This window comes from Condylura cristata, unplaced genomic scaffold (genome assembly GCF_000260355.1).
Source record: "Condylura cristata isolate star-nosed mole 26May11 unplaced genomic scaffold, ConCri1.0 scaffold00041, whole genome shotgun sequence".
NCBI classification, from domain to species: domain Eukaryota; kingdom Metazoa; phylum Chordata; class Mammalia; order Eulipotyphla; family Talpidae; genus Condylura; species Condylura cristata.
In genome coordinates this window covers 2,314,199-2,327,482 of record NW_004567142.1, presented here as the reverse complement: position 1 = coordinate 2,327,482, position 13,284 = coordinate 2,314,199, and the positions used below count along the sequence as shown (strand labels likewise).

The window sequence follows — 13,284 nt, the reverse complement described above, 5'->3', positions numbered from 1 at the left end:
GGCGCGGGGCTGGGGGCTGGGAAGGAGGCGGGTCGGGTTGGGGTCCCTCCCTCCCCGCCCCCCCTACAGCTGCGGGCAGTCGGATCTCTGTTTTTGCCTTTCAGGCTCGGTCCTTCCCTCCGGACGAGTCTCTGGGACTCGTTTTGACTCTCCGGTAGGACCGAAGGGTCTCTGCGCCTTTTCGCTCTATCATCTCCATGTCCATCTCTGTCTCTCAGTGTTTGTCTCTGCCTCTCCCGGATTCTTCGCTTCTTTCATCATCTCCGCCTGCTTCCCAGCTTCTCCCTCAGGGAGGCAATTCCATGGAGGCCCTGGGTTCGAGTCCCAGCTCCCACTTCCTCGCCGGTGACCTTGTTCAAGGCACTTCCCTTCTTGGGCCGTTTCCTCCTCTGTGGGAGCGCAAAAAGACGCACCCAGGTCGGACACTCACCACCCCACTGCCTGCCCTGCCCCCATCTCTGCTTCTTCCAGTGCCTCCCAGCCTAGCTTTGAACTGCAGGGAGGGGGGGGCTGGTGGCAGTGGGGGGGCCCCAAGGAGAGAGTTCAGGAGTGCATCTCTGAATATGTCTCACCCTGGGTCCCTGCATGCAGCCCGAGCTGCCTCGTACGGGGTGAGTGCAGGAAGGGGATCCTGGATGCACAGAGGAAAAGAGACAGAGATCACGAGAGACTAAGGAAAGAGATAATCTCGAGAGAAAGCAAGAGACGCAGAAAACTTCAAGACTTGAAGCCGCTAGGCCCAGTCCCTTGCAAGGGGGGGCATGTTGCCCCTCCTCCTGTGTCCGCCCCCCCTTCCCGGGAGGGTTTATTGGGTGGGGAACAGGCAGGGCTGGTTGGGGGCATGACTCAGAGACCGGCTGGAGTAGGGTAGGGGGCGGGCCTTTCTCCAGGCCCCTCCCCTACCGTCCTTCTCCCCGCCCCGGGGTGGAGCCCTCGCGATTCGGGGCTTTCCCGGATTTCCCTGGAGGCGGGGCCCGTAGCTGGGGTTGTGTCCGGGTCACTGAGTTGCAGGAGGCCGAGGGGAGATTTGGGGGACCTAGTAGATGGGGAGAATGGATCTTCTCTGCACCCCAGATCTGCCCTGGCGGCCCGGAGTCTCCGTGGTTCTGTGTACCCCGTCTTTGTAACTCTTCCCTCGCGCAGGCCTGGCCCCACCCCAGGGCTCTTTTTGTTTTTCTCTGGCAGCGTCTTTCTGGGACCCTGAAAGTGGATGTGGAGCCCTGATCCCCAGGAAGGGACTTTGCCCAGGACTTGGGCCCCACCCCGGTAGATGGTTAACTCGGGATGTTAGCAGCAGCTGTGGGTAGGGAGAGGCCTCACTCCTTTCCCCTTCTCTATTTTCTGCCCCTCTTTCCCCCTTAGCATCCTGTGATGGGTTAACATCTAGGGGCACAGACCTGGGTTAACAACCCTCCTGCACCCCTTACTTCCGGAGGGACCTCAGACAAGCCAGATAAAATATGTACCTATTCTGGCCCTCCCTGGTGGTGCAGCGGGTTAAAGCAACAGCACTAAGAAACTAAAGCCACTTCAGCATGAGTTTGATCACCGCCACAGACCTCTCCTGACCCGCCCGCTGCTCCCTTCAGCAGTGGACTTCGTTGATCTGCCTATTCTGCTCCCCTCTCTGTCTCTGGTGAATCCTCTCACCACCCCTGCACCTCTGGCCTGTACCCCAGTTCCATATGCATAAATAAATAAATCTTAAAAAAAATGTACCTATTCATTTGTTCATTAACAAACTTACATTACTACCTTTATTGAGGCATAAAATGAAAAACAGAATTGTAGGACTTGAAAATGTACCATCCCCAAGCTTGAGACTCAGTTTGTTCTGGGTATTAGGCTGATGCCACCCTTGCTTCCTGCTGCTGTGAGGGCTTTGAAGGAAGAGGTGAAGGGGTTGGTTGGAAAGTCTGGAGTCCTGTCTCACCTACCCAGCCAGCCCTTACCTCTGGACTCCAAGTGCAGGAGAGGGTGGGATGTGGCCCACTGCCTCACGGGACACAAAGGGAGGCTTGTCAGGGGGGGTGGGCTTGCTAAGGTGGGGGCGTCCTAGTACTTAAAGCTGGAAGGACCCCCAAGGTCCTTCCACTCCCTGACTCCCATGGCAGGTGGAACAATGGCTCAGGCCCCAGCAGAAGTAGCGTCTGCACAGCCCAGAGGGGGCTCAGGGGGGTAGTGAGAGCGGGTGCTGAGGTTCCAAGTCTGAGGATGGATGAGGGAGAAGGATCTGAAGGAGCAGACAGTTCTCAGAGAGATGTCTGAGGGGCAAGAAAGGATCAGTGGAAGTGAGGGCTTGAGGGAAGAAAAATCTGACAGAGGAGGTGAGATCTGAGGAAGAGGAGAGGTCTGAGAGGGGCACAGTCAGGAAGTCTGAGAAGGACCTATGAGGAGGGCAGCTCAGAGGGAGGAGGAAAATTAAGGGGAAAAGAGAGATCTGAGGGAAAAGGAGATTTGGAGAGTGTTTGAGGATAGAGGCGAATTCTGAGGGAGGAAGAGATTTGAGGGAGACCTCAGGGTCTGAGAGTGGAGGACACGGGCTGAGGAAAGAGGAGCATTTTGAGGAGGGTCTCCCTGAGGTGGAAGGAAGAGAGGCCTTACGTGGGGACAAGCAGGGACTAAAGGGAGGGAGGAGAAGGGAGGCCTGGAGTCAGCCCCGCCCTGCAGATGGCTCTAATTTCCCAGAACCTTCTACTGCTCAGGAAAGTCCCAGCAACCATAGCCACCTCCCTCCAATGTCGGGAATGGAGGATGCAGAAGCAGGATGGCTACCCCCCTCTTTTCCCCCCTTGCTCCCCACACCTCAGGGGGGAGGACTAGGGTCTCCCCTCTCAGGGCCTGAGTTCAGCAGGCCCCCGTTGGCAGGGGCAGCCCCTGGATGAATCCCAAAAACTTCCCAGAGAAGACCCAGAAGTCCTGTTTGGTGTCTAACCACGTTACCTCATGCAGGCTGCCTTTTGTACCTGTCAGATTTTCTCCCTCTCACTGCTTCTTCCTCCTCATGATCCCCCTTAGCCCTAGAATGGATAAGCCAAGATTATATCTGCTTAAGGTTCTAAGAGGCAAGTGAAGTCCCAGCTAGAGGCTATGGACTTGTTCTTGGGGGTGGGTGGCCTCCATTTCCCTTCCTGAGAGGACAGAGTAGGACCCTAGGCTCCCACTGACCTAATTCCTGGGCCTTCTTCTGCTTTGCTTCTGATGGAGGCCCACATCTCCAGCTTTCATTTGTGATTTCCAGGGAACTACTCACCGCATGGAGCCTTGCCTTCCTCATCTATCCAACAGATTAACACAAGGAAATATGCATCCATCCTAGAGGGCCTGAAGTATAAAGAGTACTCAATGCAATACAGCTGCTATTATTATTACTACAATTACTACTACTCCCGTCACAATCATAGGAATGTAATAACAACAACAAATACTGCCAATGAATATTTCAAAACAGGACCCATTTCATTAGGGTGTTAGGGTTCAACAGTCTGGCCTCAGAAACATAGGGTTGAACCCTTGCTCTCCCTTGTCTTAGCTGTGTGACCTTGGATTGGTGACTTTCCCTTTCTGTGCCTTCTTTGTGACCTTCCAGTTAGGGATGACAATGGCTTCTCTTTCACAGGATTGCTGAGCAGACTGAGACCAGGATAGCAGCATGAATGACATATATTCCTTTTTGCATTCTTTCTTCCCCCTTTTTTTTTTTTTGTGTGTGTGTGATGTCCGTTATTATATCCACACTTGCCTACCTTAGCCCTCCAGGCTAGATGACTCCTTGTCACCCCCTTCCATCCAGACATCACACAAGGTAGATGTAGTCACTCAGGGCTCAACTCCAACGGGGAATTGGCCCACCTAGTCCTCTCCACACCATGTGAGGAGAGTTCAATTAGAATTGGAATTTTCCAGGGTAGAAAATGGACGGAGGCATGAAGGCACTTCCCAGGGTCAGATGGTGAGGGGCAGGGTGGGTATTAGAGATTTAAAGCCAGGACTCTGGGACCCCAGTGCCCTGGTTCCAGCCCTATGTCCTCGGAGGGGTGGTGGTTAATCCTTGATAAACAGGTCTCCCTCTGTAGCCCACCTCAAATTCTAGGCCCTTAGTCTCTAGTCAGGGATGGTGCAGACAGGAAACTGAGCCATGGAGAGGCAGTTTAGGCAAGATCACAGCTCTGCATTTTGGAGTGCTCCCTACTGCCTCCAGGCATAGGGAAGGTGCAGAGTAGAGCAGATGGAGGAAGGGCTTAGTGCAGCAGAGGGAGCAGTTAGGCCTCAGAGCAGCTCTTGGGAGAACAAGTGAATTTCAAGTACAGGAGAAAGCAGACAGTGAGCCAGACCGGGAGGGACTTGCCCAGGGTCACGCAGTCTCCCGTTTGGCTCTGGGCCTGAAGTCCGCACTCTGTCTGCGAGCAGCTCTGTCCCCCAAGGCTGTCCCCCCACTCCCAGGGGTGAATGCAGGCCAGCTTCCTGAAGCCTGGCCTGGACCTCCTGATTACTCCCCACCCTGGGGCCTTGGCAGCTGCTGGAACCCTTGGCACCAAGTGGGATCAGCCCATCTGGGGCTTGGGCCAAGACTTAATCTTCCTTTTTTTCCCCTCATGCTGGGTCTGCACGCAGGATGCTGAGTCAGAAGATTGCAACATTCCTCTGGGCCGCCTTGGGTCTGACACCCTCCCCTGCTCCTCATGTGCTGCCTTCCTCAGACATGGCTGACCATGCAGGGGCTCTTGAGTGTCTGCTCTGGCTGGGGGAGGGGAGCCTGGGAAGGTCAGGTGAGGGGGCCCAGGGAGGAAATGACAGACAAACAGTGTAATACTGGGCTTCAGTGTCCTCATCTGCATGCAGGGGGCTCACTGCCTAATTATCTGGGTTCTAATCCTACCTCTGTCACTGACCAGCTGTGTGACCCTAGACAAAGTGACTTCCCCCTCTGAGTCTCCGATTCCTCATTTGTAAAATGGGGCCAAAACCCTCCCAGCGCTGTTGGGAGGGTCACATGAGTTGATGCATGTTGGCACAGGCTGGCATGAAATAAGCGCTCCATAGATGGAAGATATTATTTGAAAATGATCGCTATTATTAATACAGAGTGTGGGAGTGGCTGCCACAGAGGCACGCCAACCGGACTCCCCTTCAAGAAAGGGCTTATGACCCAGCGACCAGGCGTGCAGATGCCTGATGGCTTCCCACAGTTGGCTCTTTCAAGAGCCACCTCTGTTGGCCAGCTGGGGACACGCCATTAACTGACGCAGGCGGGACAGGAGGCACCGGTCCCTGAGGCCTGCTGGGAGATCCATCGATGCCACAGCCTCACAGCCTCTGCTTCAGGGTCCCCTGTGCTAGCATCGTGGCTGGAGGACCCCCTGCCCAATCCTGCCTCTCCCACCCCTTCCCTCTCTCTCATGTCTTCCATAACCCTTCCCCCTCCTTACTCTGTCTTCTAGGGCATTCGAGCTGCTGCTTAGACCACCCAACTGTGAGGAGGGGCTCTTCTTGGTGGCTCTGGAGAAGCATTCTGTCCCTGGGTCTCTGTTTCCCTATCTGAGCCATAAGAATAACAACTTGGGGGCTGAGAGGACCAGTGAATCATCTAGAAAGACTTTAGCACAGGGGCCTGGCACATAGCCCTTGTCTGTAAGGAGGAGGATGCATCCGGGTCCTGGTGGTGTGGACTCTGGCAAGTGCTTTGCCCTCTGAGCCTGGTCTGAAAGGTGGGGATGACCCCCCCCTTCCCCGGGACACTGGCGAGGTCAGGCCTGGAAAGCCCCGGCTGGGCCCGGCACAGTGGAGCCACTCAGTGGCCCGTGGGTGTTGCCGCCATGACTGCTGGGTCAGGGCGGTAGGTGAGCAGGGATCTGCAAGGCGGAGGTGTTGCCTCTCTGCGGGTCTTGGGCTGACAAATTAAGGGAAGTCCCAGGGCTGGGAAATCATGGTGTCCTCCTGTAGAAGTTCCCTGATTCTAGGTGACATGGTGAAGGTGGGGAGGGGGAAGGCCCCTGCCCTGCCCATTTAGTCCCCAAGAGACTAGTGACATGTGCAAGAAAAAAAGTCCGGGGGTGGGGGCGATTGCCCCATTGGACTAGAGCTCTGCTATCAACGTGAGGGGGGGGGTCCCTGAGGAGGGCCATGTTCCCCTTCAGTGAAAATGTTTCTTTTGGGTTGGACTGGTGCTCTTTCTCCTCCAGCAAGTCAGGATCTCCCTGAGAACGGGGATGCAATTTCTCCACTGATGAGCTGTCTCTAAGAATGGGCAATGCCCCTCCTGTGAGACTTGGAACTCCCCTGGGTGGGTGGCTAGAGCCACGCTTGCCTCATCTGTCTAGGAGAGTGGTACTCAATGAGGGGAGGATTTTGTTCTCCTCCCTTCACTGCAGGGGACATTCAGATGTATCATGTCAGACTAGGCCTTCCGGAAGAGAGTAGCCTGTGTCCACTATCATTTGAAGTCTCCCTGGGAGTCAGGTTGGTCCTGCCTCCTTCATCACATTGGCCTAGTGAGTTGTGTAGCTTGAACTGGCTGTCACACCTGTGGCTCACACAATGCGATCACACACCTGCCACCAGAGTTAATGGGCAGACTGTGAGCCTAGGAGAGAGATGCTCTGGCCTCCTCCACCAGAATAGCGCTTGCTTGTTGAACTTGGAATTGGGAAGCATGCTCCCCCCACTGGCCTAGTTACTCCCTGGGGTGGGACATGCCTCCCCCAAGCGAGAATGAGGAGCCCCCTTCCCCAAGCTTTCTCCCCAGGGCAGAGCAGGGCACGTGTGGAGGAAGGGACAGCACCTGCCCTGAAAAGCCAGCCTCTTTCCCCAGAGCTGGCACCTCCCTGGCTGAGGCCACAACCTCTTCTGCAGAGAGCCTAAAAATATAGATGCAAAAGTCCCCAGGGCTCCTGGGAAAGCCAAGTTCACATCAGGTCCTTCCTCATTCAAGCCAGGTCACATTAGACTCACCTCTTCTGTCCCCAACCACCATCCTCACCCTGGCCACCTGGCCTTCCAACACCTTCTCTGGAGAGTGAGGCAGGTGTGATCCCCCATTGTACCACCCACGGATGGGTCCCAGTCAGGTGCACATCTCTGCACCCAGCTTGAAGCTGGGCAACCCCCAGAAACCCATTTCCACATCTGGGGTTGTGCTGTAGCGCTCTGGACTCAGCTGGCTGGTCAGGGATGGACTGAATGGGAGCATTTACAAGTCACCCGCTCTGCGGGAGTGGGGGTGGTGCCTGGCTTGTGTTGGCCCCTTTGGGCATCCATCACCCACCTCTGAACTTGTCCCTCTGGCCTTCTGTGGTCACACAGTCACAGCACAGTTGCTCACTTCTGGGAAAATCAATTTCCTGGTGTGTTTCAGATCCCAAATACTCCCCTTGTGGTTCTGGCTGTACCTCCTGCCTCGTGCCAGAACCGGGAATCTGGTCCCCCAGAGAACTAAGCCCTATAAGGAACAGAGAAATGTGGAAGCGTGCAATTAATATATATATATTTACAGTTATGCAATATAATGTGGACAGCTTCATAAAATATCATGTCCCATTTCACCAATGATGGTAAAGGAAACAGGTTAAGAGGGGATGATGCCAGTTTCTCATAAGTCCCTTTATCCCTTTTTTTCCCCATCACAAGCCTCTCCCTCCTCCCACCTTAAGGCAGCCCATAGTAGTAACATGCTTTTATTGTATTTCTTTATATTTTTACCACCTAGAAACACACACCTAACCAGCACCATATAAATAAGCCCCTCCATGCACCCCCAGGGGAACCAGAACACCTGCTCCATCAACTCTAAAAGCTTAATGGGGAAGAAAGGAAAGTTTTTCTTTCCTTTTTTTTAAAAAACATTTTCAAAGGACACGTTTCTCTGGTGAGTGCTCTCCCCTGCCTCCAACGTCTCTGGCCTGTACCCCAGTTCTTATATGCATAAATAAATCCTTTTTTTTTTTTTTAAAGGACAGGCTTATTAGGAAAAGGAGAGAGAAAAAGAGACCCCTGCACAGGCACAGGTGGGCAGGGAGCTGCCCCTGCTGCTGTGCACAGGGAAAAGCCCAGGAAGGACACACCTGTGTAGTCCCAGGCTGGGCCGAGAGCTGTGCTCAGACAGGGAGCCAGTACAGGGCGCCCTATTGCATCTGGCTTCCTGCATTCATTTATAGTCATGCCTGACAGGCTCCTTCATCTTGCTGTGTCTCTTGGGGTGCCTTCATGTTCTCTACTGTACCCTGTTCCCTAACGTGGATATGCAATGGATATGCAGTAGGAAGGGCTCCCAGTGTCTCGTTTCTGACTCTGCTTTTTTCCGTGTGTGCTTTCCTTTCAGGGTCTATTTTTGACCCAGGCCTTGTGCTTATCCTGAAGCCCCCAGCAGCCATTTTTCTGCCTTATCCAAGGCTGGATTGTCAGGGCACAGAGCGTGCCTCTGCACGGTGTAGAATACCAGGCCAGTTTCCCCGCTTTCACTAGCCCCAGTGTCGCTGCTGGTTCTATTTGCCCCACAGCCTTGCCAGGGGGGCCTTACCTGACTTAAAATCTGAGTCACCCCAGCTTGTGAGCGTGTGCGTGCACGTGTGTGCTTGCGCTCGAATCTCACTGCGGTTCTCATTTGCATTTCTAGGCTCCAGAACCAGGTTGAGCACCGTTCCCCTCTTGAGTAAAGCAGACCTGAACTTTGCAAAACTCGAATTGCAGAGGCAAAGAATTCCGGAGGCCCACACTTTTAGGAAAAGGGAGTCCAGCAGCCTGTGCCTCAGTTTCCTCAATTGTGTAGTGGGGTTGCCGTAACTCACAGGGTTGGAATGGGAGGAAATAAGAGCTAGGAACACAGTCACATGACTCTTCATGTCCGGGATCTGCTCCCAGGAATGCCTGCCAGGTTGTCTGTCTTGCAAACTCACCCGAGGAAGAGACTGGAAATACTCTAAAATTGGAAGGATACAGGGAAGATGAGAATCAGCAAATGGTATAGATTAGATGATGAAATCTTCACTCATTCTCATTCTCTTGAGTTTATAGTAAGCATGTCCTTTGGGGAAGGATTTGGTTTTGCAGATTAGCCAATGTCTTAGGTCTTCTGGTTTCTTTTGTCTGCCTGGCCTTGGCCCCATCTGAGACCAGTCAGTCCTTTCAGAAAACTCACGTTGGGTTTAGTCGCAGAAATAGAGACAGCTGGTTTTGGACATGTAAGGAGTTTGGAAATTCTTGCAAATCTTGGTGGATGCTTTTGTGTTTTATTGCTGCATTTCACATATCTAATAACTCTTACATGTTCCTTCCATCTGTGGTGCTGTACACTTGCTTTATTTATCTTCTCATATCCTCTAGGTTTTTCTTTTTTAATTTCTTTATGCATATAGAACTGGGGTACAGTCGGCCATAGGTGCAGGGGTGGTGAGAGGCCTCACCAGAGACAGAGCAGGGAGCGGAGCAGGCAGATTAACAAAGTACACTGTTGAGGGAAACAGCGGGGAGACAGGAGAGTTCTGCCTGCCATGTGGGTCACACCCTGGTGGGGCATTGAACTTGTGGGAAGGAGGCGAAGTGCTCTGCTTTAACTTGTTGCTCCACTAGGGAAGGTCCCCGCTAAGTTTTTATGGTAGGTCAGAGCACTAAGGGATCTTACATACTAAGAAATATATAAGAAGTAAAGGACTTAAAAAAAAAATCAACCATCAAATGTTATTGCATTTATGTGAGGGCAGCAACGTTATATATGGAAACCTAAGGCCGTAATGAGTCCCTAAGTTAAGAGAAAATAATACCTTATTGGTGGCCTCCAATACCGAGAACCACCTATTAGGTTTTATTGTTATTTTTACCTTATTTCCCCAGCTTTTTCAAAGTACAGTTTACAAGTAAAATTTTATATATTTAAAGTATAAAAAATAGTAGATATAGGAAGTGTTGTTGTATATGTGGTCTGCCATTGACTGAAACGTGGTTATGGGCTATCTGTCTCTGCGCCTAGAGGCTGCTGGTGGGAATGTAAACACCGGCAGCGATTATGGAAAGGCACCTGGCTCTACCTTTGAAAAACTAAAACTAGAAATACTGTATGACCCAACAGTCCCACTCTTGGGCATCTATACACAGAATATGAAGCCATCAACAACAACAACAAAAACCCTGTATGTTCCACAATATTCACAGCAGCATTATTTAAGGTAGCTGAGACATGGAAGCTGCCTAAACCCTGGGCCCTCCCTGGTGGCGCAGCGGGTTAAAGCACAGCACTGAGAAGCTAAAGCCACTTCAGCATGAGTTCCATCTCCAGCCCTGGAGGTGACCACATGGCGCAGCAGACCTCTCCTGATCTGCCCTCTGCTCCCTTCAGCAGTGTACTTTGTTGATCCACTTGTTCTTCTCCCCACTCTGTCTCTGGTGAATGCGCTCACCTACCCCTGCACCTCTGGCCTGTACCCCAGTTCTGTATGTATACATAAATAAATCTTAAAAAAAAACCCCACAAAACCCTTGTAATTGTAGAACTTTAGGAGCTAAGACTAACAGAATTTAAGAAATGCAGAGGTATCAGGTTTCAGAGTCTTAGGAAAGAAATAATGAAAAAAATGCACCCTTGGCAAACCTAAGATCCACTATCTTAACGTTTTAGTAGCCAGGAAACGTCATTGGCAAAGGCCTCCTAGCCTTTAGAGGGTTAGAGGTTTTATACTTCTAAAATGATGAGGGAGATAAAATCCCCTAGTCTGAAGAGAGAGCCTCTAATGGAACTGAGATAAGATTTGTAACTCCTCTCCCTACCTGTCTTCCTGGGACTTTTGACTGCCTCTTTTCTTTCTCATGGCCTTCCAGCCTTCTGTCTGTCCTGCGCTTCTCACCTGTCAGTCCTCCCCACCTCCTCTGGTCTGTCCTGCCTGCACACTGGGGTGGATCCTGAGGCATCAGTGGGAGAGAGTCCAGACTCCGGCCACGGGGCGTGGCACTAGGCACCGCCACCCACCTGCTTGTCTCCTGCTGCCTTATTCCTGCTTTTAGCATCAACCTCTCCCCTGACCTTCCTGTCCCCAAATGCACCTCTCCCTTCAACATCAAAACTATGGCTCTGTTTCTGAGATCCAATGTGACCACTCACTTGGTGTCTAATAAACATACCAGGTCTCAGCTCCAATAGCCTCTCCTCCAGGAAGCCCTCCCTGATTTCCAATGCTTGGCCAGGTGTGGCCACCATAGTCTCTTCTCCAAAATGAGCCTATGAGGGCAGGCTGAGTGGGGGCTCGTATATACTTAAATACTGTTCTGAACAGCCTTGATCTCAGGAGATGGTTCTGTCAGGCCCATCTGATGAGTAAAAATGTTTTGCTTACAAGGCTCTGAATGTGCCCCGAGTCCAACCCAGGGATAGCTCTACTTGCCTCTTTAGTTCCACAAAGGAGGGTCCAGTGATTCAAAGGGACTTGGTAAGGCCTGCTGGTCTCAACAGAGCTTGCCCTCCTGAGACGCAGGAGGCATGTCAACAGCTCAGGTCTCTGTAACCAGTTTCCCCCTAAAAGCTCAAAAGCCCGTGTTCTGTTTATAATTTTTCTTAACGTGTATTCTGTCTATGCACGTGAGATCTGAGAGCTCTGCTCCCACCTGGGTGAGCATCCCTCCTCCTCCATCTCTCCTACCCTTCACCGAAAGCACAGAGAGGTTAGGGACTTTGCCTAAGGTCACACAGCTAGAGAAGCGAATGAGGAGATAAGATCTAAAAAACCCCAACTTTATGGAGGGATAATACACACACAATAAAACGCACCCATGTCAAGTGTGCAATTGATGCATTCTGATAAAATTTACAGTCCTACAATCAAGGTGCAGAACATTCCATTGTAGACCCAGATATCTATGCTTGTGCCCTTGATGGTCAAACCCTCCTTCACCCCCACTTCCTGGCACCCATGAGTGATTTTTTTTTTAATCCTCAGACTTTCACTTCCAGAAAGTTATAGAAATGGTATTTTATAGCTGGTAGCCTTAAAAAATAAATTTACCAACAAGTGAAATAAGCCAGAAGGAAAAGGAAAAATACCAGATGGTTTCACTCATAACAGGAGTATAAAGGACCAGGGGAGAAAATAATAATAATAATGAATAACTATATATATGTCAGAGACATTTTACGGGGGAGGGGTGGGGAATGGGATCCGAAATGGAGGGGGGGAAAGTGCATTGGACGATGGTGATGGCACACGGGTGTTTTGGTGATGGGAAACCCATGGGATTACAAGGGAGATGGAAAAAGGCACAAAATTATGTAAAAATAAACTATCATATATAAAAAATTCACTAACAAATATGCATATAGTAAAATCCATGCTTCTTGGTGCTCTGTAAACTTGTGAGGCATGCAGGGGAGGGCGGCTGCCCGATGATTTCCAACACCCTCAGAATCCCCTCTTGTGTCTTCGTGATTGACACCCCCTCACCACCCCTTACCAATCTGTTTTCTCTCCCTATTGTTCTGCGTCTTCCAGAATGTCTTAGAAACGGAACACCAGCCTTCAGACTCCAGCCTCCTTCTCAGCCTTGTTCTCCGTGTCCAGCCATGCTGTGCTGTCAAGGCAGGCTCCTGCTGCCCTTGTCCTGGGTTCCACCCTGCAGCCCCTGGGGAGCTGGCCACAGCTTGCCTGTCCCCTTCCCCACTACGGAAGGGCAGCTGGGTCTTTTCAGCTGCTGGCCAGGAGCAGAGTGGCTGGCATGTGAACGGCAGGTTTGATGTGACCAGAAGGCAGCTTTGATGTGATCAGAGGTTTTTGTTTCCTTTGGGGAAATACCCAGGACGAAACTCTGGGTCCCACAGGAAGGGTATCAGCAACCTCATGGGAAATGGGCAAACTGTTTCCTGGGGGACTCCTTGCTCTGTGTCTGCCTTCCCGGAAGCACTGGCAGCAGTGGAGCTCAGAGGTGAGAGGGGCCTGAGCACTCAGGCCACCAAGCCACACTGTTCCTGTTTGCAGCAGACCTCTGTCCCCACGGTCACCATGCTGCAGCTGTTAGAAGAAAAAATGGGGAAGCACCTCCCAGGTGCTGTGGTGTCATCTCCCAGGGGAAGAGGGAGAAGGCAGGAGAGGGTCAGGGTAGATGCATCAGCGTAAAGTGGGGGAGGATGTGTGGAGGCATCTTCTCATCTGGGCCCAGACTGTTTCTGGAATAAAACACAAGAGGTTAAGAGCAGAAAGGCAGAATAGCGAACAGCCTGGGAAAGGGTGGGAGGGAGCCAGGTGGGCGGGTGACTTCTCTTTTCCATTTTGTGTTTTTGGATTTTGAAACATGGAGAAGCTTTACCTGTGC

The 13,284-nt window shown here is 51.8% G+C and overlaps 1 protein-coding gene across 1 annotated transcript in view; it reads right to left on the bottom strand.

Annotated features, from left to right (window-relative positions):
- The window catches only part of BCL3 (B-cell CLL/lymphoma 3), a 20,431-nt gene extending 9,249 nt beyond the window's left edge, over window positions 1-11,182 (bottom strand). The window contains exons 1-3 of the mRNA XM_004693948.2: window positions 11,107-11,182; window positions 573-631; window positions 336-389 (exon numbers count right to left, since the gene is read on the bottom strand). Coding sequence (XP_004694005.2) covers window positions 336-389; window positions 573-631; window positions 11,107-11,182 — 189 coding nt within the window. The remainder of the gene's footprint in view (window positions 1-335; window positions 390-572; window positions 632-11,106) is intronic.
- Window positions 11,183-13,284: the final 2,102 nt, after the last annotated feature.